The sequence below is a fragment of the Agrilus planipennis genome, unplaced genomic scaffold (assembly GCF_000699045.2).
Source record: "Agrilus planipennis isolate EAB-ADULT unplaced genomic scaffold, Apla_2.0 scaffold437, whole genome shotgun sequence".
In the NCBI taxonomy this organism is placed as follows: Eukaryota; Metazoa; Arthropoda; class Insecta; order Coleoptera; family Buprestidae; genus Agrilus; species Agrilus planipennis.
Window position 1 is genome coordinate 24,139 of NW_020439580.1, and position 9,596 is coordinate 33,734.

Genomic DNA, 9,596 nt, shown 5'->3' on the forward strand with positions numbered 1-9,596 from the left:
ACCGATATCTCCTATGAACCTGATTTTTGTATTTGTGGGTTAACACTGGTATTGAATAACACAAATGTTTGATCTGAACACAATTGTTTATTTATTATTTGAGAGGTACACTGTTGACAATGTTGACTCGAGTTAGATCGGACAAAGACTGACTATTCCTGATTCACTCAGCCAGATGGCTCTGTTGCCAACTTGCAACCTTAAGATCAATACACAACATTTCCTCCCTTCTTTAATTAACTATTAAAACTTGGATTATTAAAAGAAAAAAATAAAATGAAATGAAATAAATAAAAAATAAAAAGAACGTTCTATTTTAAATTTTGAGCAAAGAAAAACACCTTCCCATCTTGTCTCTTCTTTTCTACACTTTACGTCACTCCGGAGAGAACCGAAGTGGAGCACGGCGCTCTCGTTGAGATCTGCGTGGAATCCTTGGGGTGGACGGCATTGCGGGTGCAGGGATCGCAGGAACCGGAGATGCTACAGGTGTAGCCGGAAGTGCTGGAGTTCGTCTTGATGTTTGTGGCTGCTCTGACTGAGCTTGGGCTTGGCCGTAGAAACGTGTCCTGCGTGGTGCACCGCAATTAATTCCGTCGCCAACGACACGATCAGGTTCTGCTGCTCCCATTGTGTTTCCCCGATCTGGTGAATGCTCATGACTGCGAATCTGATCAATGTGCCTTTTGAACCGTTTGCCGTGAAATTCAATTTCGTAGTGCAAATCTCCCAAGCAGGACACGACTTCTCCAACAATCCATTTGTCCATGCGCGGATTTTCTGAGAGAAAATACACCAAGTCTCCTTGATGAAATTTACGGTAGGTTGCATCAAAACTGGCCTTCTGTTTCTCAGAAATCTTGGTGTGTAAATCATCTGGGAGAACAAGGTTGAGTCTTGTGCGCAGATCACGCCCAATGAAAAGCTGAGCAGGGGATGCACCGGTGGTAGCGTGAGGAGCTTTCCGATATTGTCGCAGGAACTCGTTGATGTTGCTTTGAAGAGTGCTCTCGGTTGTTGACATCGCGCGCAGGGCGTCCTTGACCGTCTGTACGCATCTTTCAGCTTGACCGTTTGTCGAGGGATGGTAAGGAGCTGTGAGCTTATGGTACTTCACGCCAGACATCATCAAAAAGTTTTTGAACTCTGCGGATGTAAATTGAGGAGCATTGTCCGAAACCAGGATGACTGGTGCCCCAAACGTTGCAAAAAGGTTGTCGAGGATTCGGCTCGTAGCAGCTGATGTCGTGGACTTGGTTACTCTGACTTCCAACCACTTGCTATAGGCGTCCACGATAATGAGCAACATGTTTCCAGCAACTGGCCCGGCGTAATCAATGTGGATTCTCTGCCATGGAGCTGTAGGGTACTCCCAGTGGTGCTCTCGGAATTGGACGGGGGCGTGTGCATGCTTTGCACATTCAGTGCAAGATTTGGCGACATGCTCAATTGCAGCATCGATGCCAGGCCAGAAAACAAACGAGCGGGCCAGCCCTTTCATTTTGACGATTCCGATGTGAGCGGCGTGCAAATCCTGAAGAATGGCGTTTCTGAGTGAAGGTGGAATCACAACTCTGTGTTCAAACAACAAACAATTAGCGGCCGTGGTGTAGTTGGCTTCAGGTGACTTGAAGCCGTGACGAAGGAGGTCTTGACCTGATTCCAAAAGCTTCAGAATGTTGCCAAGGTGCTCATCTTTCCTCGTTGCCCTGGCGATGGCTTCTGCTCGAATTGGTAATTGTTTGATTTGGTGGAGTACAAAGTGGTCAAACTCGTCCGTTCCTGCTCCTTCCCCCTCTACCAATGACTGAAGACAAACTTGGTTGACCGTGGTTGGTAACGGCGCCCTGGAACAGTAGTCTGCGTTGGCGTTTGCCTTCGAGTCTTTGAAAACCACCTCGAAGTCAAAATGAGCCAAGTAATCCGCGTAGTTTGCCATCCGACTAATGCACAGCACCGGCAGTGATTTTTCTGGATGCAGGATTTGTGTTAGCGGTTTGTGGTCCGTGATGAGAACGAAATAGTTGCTCTGTGGCGCTCATCGTTCGGCTTGCATAGGCGATTGGTCGTTCCTGATTGTTGCTCAGGCGGTGCGACAGCACAGCTCCCAACCCGGTTTTGCTGGCATCAGTCGCCAGCAATAGCGGTAGCGAGGGGTCGTATTGCATGAGAACCTGGGGTGATACCAAAGTTTCTTTGATGTCGACGTATGCTTTTTCGCCAGCTGGAGTCCAGGTAAACGGTTCGCTACGAAGCATGTCACGCAAAGGCCGATCTCGCGTTGACAAATCCGGGATGAATGCGCTGTAATACGTAGCCTTTCCCAGAAAAAGTTGCAGTTCCTCCGGTGTTGAAGGCTTTGGTGCATCGCGGATAGCTTCGATGTGGCAGTCGGATTTGTGGATTCCCTGTGCATCAAGTTTGTGACCCAGGCAGTGGAGTGTAGTTTCTGCAAATTTACATTTGGCTCTGTTGAGTTTCAGCCCATGATGACGCATCCTTTCCAGCACGGCACACAGGGCCCGGAGCAAGTTCTCGAACGAGGGCAGATCACGCAGCACTTCTTCCATTCGATGTTGCCACACTGCAGGGATGTTTGCTGCTCCGTAGACCGCGCGTGTCGGTCGGATTAGGCCATGAGTAGGCGTGTTGAGAGTCATCGCGTGAGCACATTCGTCGTCGATTGTGAGATGCGTATAGGCATCCGTGATGTCAAGATGACAGAACCACTTTGCGCCTCGCATTTTGCTAAAGATGCACTCCACTCGTGGGATTGGATGTTCGTCTACGATCAGCTGAGGATTTAGTGTAGGTTTATAGTTTCCAGTGATACGTAATTTCCCGTTCTTTTTTGCCACCACATGTGTCGTCGAAGCCCACTCCGAGTATTCGACCCGTTTGTACACGCCCGAATTCAGCTTGGCGTCAATTTCGCGTGCATATGCATCACGCAAAGCGTAGGGAACATCTCGAGCTCTGGAAAAGACGGGTTTGTATCCGGGTTTAAAGTGCAGTTTGACAGGAGGCCCTATGAGTTTTCCAGGTTTATCGTCGAACGAGCTTTCAAACTGTGTCAGGATGCTGTCCAATTGAGCCTGTTGCTGCAACGATGGCCTTGGAGAAACCGGATTGACGGCGTGGACTGATGCTGCATTTCCAAAAAAGGTTGAGAAATTAATCTCGTTTGCAAATGCGACGATCCACTCGCGGCCCAAAAGCGAGTCGACTATGCCATCCGCCAGATAAAGGTCGAGCTTCCGAACTGAGGATCCGATTTGAGCGTTGACAGATACGCGACCGAGGCAGGAAATTCGATGACCAGAAAAGCTCGCAAATTGTTGGTTGGTTTCCAGCAATTTGTATTTGATTTTGGCACTGTCAAGCGTTTGTTTGCTCATGATTGCGCATGGCGCGCCGGTGTCAATTTCCATTTTGACGTTACGTCCGTTGATAAGGACATCAAGCACCACCTTCCCAGGAAATTTGACAGAGTTGACAACGTCCATTTTGTTGAGACGTCGCATCTGGTCGACTTCTTCGGCTGGAAAATCTTCTTCAGAGTCTGAGTTTTCTCTGACTTGTCTGATGTTCCCAGATCTGCAAACGGAAGCAAGGTGACCTTTCTTATTACAGGCGTGACAGGTGGCGTCACGGTACGGGCACTGAGAACGAGCATGTTGACCTCCGCAGCCCTGACAGGCCCACTGCTTATCCTGGCTTTGACGCGGTTGATAAGGCGATCCGGTTGGTTTGTGTACTCCTTGGGGTTGTGTATGGGGTCTGCCTTGATTTAGACGTTTCGTGTACTTCAGCTTTGGGGGTGCAAATCCCAACTTGTTTGCTGGTTCCACCTTGTTTTTCACCGTGTCCGATGTCAGACGAGTCGCTTCGAGAGAATTTGCGATTTCAAACGCTTCCGCAAAAGATGCTGGTTTTTTTGCGATGATCTTATCACATGTCACTTGCGATTCAAGTCCGAACAACAGTTGTTCGATGAGCATTCTGTCCAAAAAAGCGTCAAATTCACAATACACTGCACCTTGTTTAAGCCTGAGAGCAAAGTCTGCGACTGATTCGCCCGGATTTTGTGTGAGTTTACGAAATTTATAAGTCTCTGCGAACTTGTTTTTTGCGTGATCAAAATGTTTTATGAGGGTTTGCTGGATTTCGGCGTACGTCAGGTCCTGAGGTAGGCGAGGGCTAATCAAAAACTTTAACGCATCATTCAGATCTCTGCCCATGTAAACACGGGCATAGTTGGCGTGCTGCTCGGCCGGTATTTCACTCAGTTCCAGAGCCCAGGAGAAACGTGTGAAGTAGTCCTGAACGGTGGTGCCCTCTGTTGGGCGGTATTCAGCCATGTTGAAACGGGGTGCACGAAGATGTCCATTGTTGGCTGCGTTGGCAAGTTCGGGACCTGCAGCGGCGGCCGCGCCTGGTAACGAAGCTCGAAGTGCCTGAGACAACATGGTGGCCATAGATTCCAAAAGTTCCGGTGAAACTTGTGGTGGATCGGACATTCTGACTTGGAATTTTTGACAACACCAAGACTTGCACTTGAAACCGGCGGGGAAGAAAAATCACTTGAGGTTATGATGGGTGCACGATGCCCAGAGAGTCTTTGTTCCACGTCGAACACTGGCACCCAATAACAAACAGTTTCCAGTGTGATAATCCCACTTCTGACACCACTTTTGTATTTGTGGGTTAACACTGGTATTGAATAACACAAATGTTTGATCTGAACACAATTGTTTATTTATTATTTGAGAGGTACACTGTTGACAATGTTGACTCGAGTTAGATCGGACAAAGACTGACTATTCCCGATTCACTCAGCCAGATGGCTCTGTTGCCAACTTGCAACCTTAAGATCAATACACAACACTGATAGTTTCACTGACGATTTGACTGACTCGCAATTAGATGAAAGTACCATCGACGAAAATGAAAATGAAAATTTTCGTACACAGGCCTCAACAGACAAAATTACATAGACTTAAAAGCAATCAACAATGCTTTAGTTATAACACCCAGACTACCATACATTTATTCAAACGAATATGACTGCAAAAGTTTGATAGATAGCGGAACTTCAGACTCTATCATAAATTCTTCTTTGACTTTTAAAGTTAAAACGGCCCACGAACAGACCAAAGGACAACACAAATTATACATTTCTCTGTTACACGAATTTGATGAACCAGCATATATTGAATTTTCAGTTTTTGATTTCCATAGGTACAACTTTCGACGCATTAATTAGTCATAATTGCTCAGACTTGACTAAAATGAATGCAATTACAAATTATTCCGACAATACTTTGACTACTGAACACTCACAGATACAATTTCACGAGACTAGAGATAAAATTTTAACAAATATCACTTGCAAAATCCCGGTCAATTTACACAAAGGATCTTGTGTTATACTTGGCCATGAACAAATTGTACCAGGTATCTACAATATAGATAACGGTTTTGCTGATGTGCATTGTCTCAATAATATTCACATCACCATATTCGCATAAGGATGTAGATACCCTTGATAAATATATTTATTCAGACAAAGCCCCGACTAATGACAATTTAAATTGCAACGTAATTAAACAACATAGATTAGATCATATGAATAGTGAAGAGAAAAATAAAATTACAAAACTCTACAAAGAATTTAATTCAATTTTCAGCGACGATCAACAGAAATTAACTGCGACTGCACAAGTAACACATCACATCAGGATAACTGACGATTCGCCTGTTTACAAAAAAAATTTTCGTTACCCACAAAAAACTTAAAGGTGAAATTCAACATCAAGTCCAAAAATTACTCAATGACGGTGTAATTAAACCTTCTGTTTCTCCTTACGCTTCCCCTGTTTGAGTTCCAAAAAATATGGATGCATCAGGAAAAAAGAAATGGCGCATGGTTATTGACTTTTGCGAATTGAAGACGCTTTAGACTCCTTAGGAAAATGTTCCTATTACTCTACTCTAGATTATACTTCCGGCTTCCTACAAATTTTTCTCCACAAAGACAATACAGAAAAAACTGTTTTTTCCATTGACAACGGTCATTACGAATATGTACGTATGCCGTTTGGACTCAAAAACGCACCCGTTACATTTCAACGGATGATGGACACTGTACTACGTGACTTCTTGTACAAATTTGCTTTCGTTTACATGGACGACATTGTAATCATTTCAAAATCACTACATGAACATATAATAAATTTAAAACAAGTTTTTCAAAGATTAAAAGACGTGAATTTAAAAGTATCTTTAGACAAATCAGAACTTTTGAGAAAAGAAGTTCCATTTTTAGGACACGTAATTACTATTGAAGGAATTAAACCAAATCCCGACAAAATTACTTCTTTCAACAAATTTCCCGTACCAAAAACTGTAAAAGAACTTAAATCATTTTTAAGCTAGAACGGCTATTACCATAAATTTATAAAAAATTATTCCAAATTTGTCATTCCCCTCACGCGTTGTTTGAAGAAAAATACTTCAATATTAAAGATTAATTACAAACGCTCCAGTTTTGGTATATTCAGATTTTAATAAACATTTTTCTATCACCACTGACGCTAGTGATAAAGCGATATGTTCAGTTATTTCCCATGAAGGACACCCCATCGTAGCAGACGCACTCTTACGCTTGAAAATAAATGCCCTTGAAGAAGACGACGAGTTCGACATAGACTCACTATTCGCCAACCCCTGTTCAGATCAAGACTTAGACTTCTTATCCACTGAAGAAGCTGATGAACTTTTAACCCAATTAGCCGAATTAGTTGAACCCATTAATGACAATGAACCCAACAATGACAATAACGATTTAGTCACTGTACACTCTAACCATGAAGACCCTATACCCACTATTAAATTCACGTTTAAATTTGGAAAACGAAAACTTTCCACAAAAACATTATTAAACAGTAGATTTAGAATCAACGTTACTTTAGAAGACGAGCAAACCCTATTTTGGCTTAAACATCAATTAACAAACACATCCTTTAAAGTACCTGTTCAAGTAGGATTACATTGTTACAACAAAATCAACGACGCTTTCTAACACTCTATATTTCAAACATTACATGAAGTATAATGTGGACAAAACAATAAAGTTACCTTCACAAAAACCCGTCTTGATTTAACACCCTATAATAGAGAAAGAGCCCTAGAACTAATTTCAAATTATGATAGTAACCATAATGGCATTGAAGAGATCTATTCCCATTTCAGAACAAAATTTTATTATCCAAATTTAAAGAAATTAATTACATTTTACATCAATAAATGCGACGTATGTTTAAAATCAAAATATGAACGAAATCCTTACAAGTCATCCTATAAAGGACCCATAGTAACATCAAAACCCTTTGAAATCATTATGATGGATTTGTTTACGATTAAAAACAACACATTTTCGACATTTTTTGACCATTTCAGTAAATATGCGCAAGCTTATCACATAACAGACAAAAACGGAATTACCATTGTTAATAAAGTAAGACATTTCATTAACCATCATAATCTCCCAGGAAAAATATTAGTTGACACGGGAACCGAATTTTAAAGATTTTTGTGAACTCTACCACATCGAGTTACATTTCGCAAGCACGGGCATTCCAACTACTATCAGCCCGCTTGAAAGAATTCACGGCATACTAAAAGAAAAATTAACAATTTTGAAACAAACCAACCCTGATGATACTATTCCAAATTCAATGATACAATTTATTTTTATGTACAACAATTAAATTCAATCTACTACCAAATTTAGACCTTTTGAAATAATTCATGGACCCTATAAAGACATAACGGACTTGGAACTCCCAGAGTTTAACAACCCCAGCAATTACATAAACAATAGAATTAAAGAACTATCCGTATTGTATGAAAAAGTTAAAGACCGAAATTTAGATAGAAACCAAAGCGCGTTAGACAAAATTCAACAAAGTGAACCCATTCCTGAATTACCAAGAGAAATTTACATCAAAACTTCGGACAAATCCAAAATGGCCCCAAAATTTCAAAGAACTACCAAAATCGACCAAAATAATGACAGAGTTGAAGGAATATTGGCAGGCCAAACAAAAATTAGAAAAATACCACTTCGTAATATTAGAATGGTAAGAAAATACATTTTGTTGCAGGATCACGAAGACATTCCTGATCACCCTTCTCCTCAGCCTGGCACAAGCCGGACAACTGACGTTACAAAATTAGACAGTAACATTACCTATGTATCCGAAAATGTTGGAAATACCCTCGTATTTGCCCATTACCACAACTTTGCTTATTCCATTAATCTTACCTTAGCACGAGAAGCCTGTACCGAATTAATAACAAGAAGCGCCGTATTGAAACTTCAACACAGATCTGACATATTTTACACTTTAGAAACTGTATTGTCTAACATTAATGACACCCTTCATAAATTCAAAATCCATAGAAAGCTCGCGGACTAATAAACGGAGTAGGAAATGCAATTAATTTCCTGTTTGGGACAGTAGATGAAGACCAGTACGTAGAATTAAAATCGAACATGTATAAATTTTTTGAAAATCAAAAGAAAACAATTGAAAAGTAAAACCTGCATTTGTCATTAGCCCATCATATCTCTAATGATTATGTAAATTTAATTAATACGGTTCAAGAAAATTATAGTTAGTCATTTAATGCGTTTAATGCTGCTACAAGTAGGCTACCAAAAAAGAAATAAATGTGTTACATTTGACACAAATTGCAAGTAATCTCTTGAACTATTTACAACTTTTGGAAAGATCAATCACTTTCACCCGCGAAAACATTCCAAATTTTGAAACCATTTCTAATATCCAAATTAACGAAATGATTAAACGTCTTCAAGAAATTTACTCAAAAAGTCAACTACTGTCTACGGATGAAGAAGAACCGTTAAATCAATTAAAGTTTAACAAACAAACCATTATTTTGTCAAATGATACTGTGTTGTGTATTATCAGCTTCCCTATTGTAAAACCTATTCAATTCAAATTAAACAAAATCCATCCCTTAATAAAAGAAAATACTATCCTTTTAAAACTCTCTGTCTTCATGGTCAAATATGAAACCCTTACCTTATGGTAAAGCTATTGTGCTGTCGTAAATAACCACAAATATTACTGTTCTAATCAAATTAAGAGAAATGTCACAGAATTGTCCATGTGTCCCACCTTTTACGTCCAAACTTATAATGAAATCCAGGCGTTACGAAGCGAAACCCTGTTGATGAACACCACTAACCATTGCAGATTTGATAACTAGCAATATGGCTGCAATATCTCCAACGCAAGAGCCTTTATTGTTTATTATGAGCGAAACACAATTGTTGCAAGTTATCTTTTTACGAGCAGAATGAACTGCATATCCTGAAATGGAAATTTTCAAGGAGTCATCTAAATCACAATTCATTAAAAAATCGGAATTTAAAATTTCAATAAACTGACTTATGTTTAAGGGAGACTCTTCAACAATTTAAATTCCTGTTTCATTATTCTCTGGTAATTTAGGATATGTTAAAAGCACACTCAAAACATTACCGGCAGTGGATACTTTTTTTT

At 40.6% G+C, this 9,596-nt stretch overlaps 2 protein-coding genes across 2 annotated transcripts; both read right to left on the reverse strand.

Annotated features, from left to right (window-relative positions):
- Nucleotides 1-376: 376 nt before the first annotated feature.
- LOC112905930 (uncharacterized protein K02A2.6-like) lies at nucleotides 377-1,939 on the reverse strand. Its single transcript, XM_025979372.1, has one exon. It carries the CDS (start codon nucleotides 1,937-1,939, stop codon nucleotides 377-379), a length of 1,563 nt encoding a protein of 520 aa, XP_025835157.1.
- Nucleotides 1,940-1,943: 4 nt separating this feature from the next.
- On the reverse strand, nucleotides 1,944-4,520 carry LOC112905931. Its single transcript, XM_025979373.1, has one exon. It carries the CDS (start codon nucleotides 4,518-4,520, stop codon nucleotides 1,944-1,946), a length of 2,577 nt encoding a protein of 858 aa, XP_025835158.1.
- Between the last annotated feature and the right edge of the window lie 5,076 nt (nucleotides 4,521-9,596).

Excerpts from the sequence above, each read along its gene's own strand:
- LOC112905930 (XM_025979372.1), bottom strand. The coding sequence starts at position 1,939 with ATGGCAAACTACGCGGATTACTTGGCTCATTTTGACTTCGAGGTGGTT.
- LOC112905931 (XM_025979373.1), bottom strand. The coding sequence starts at position 4,520 with ATGTCCGATCCACCACAAGTTTCACCGGAACTTTTGGAATCTATGGCC.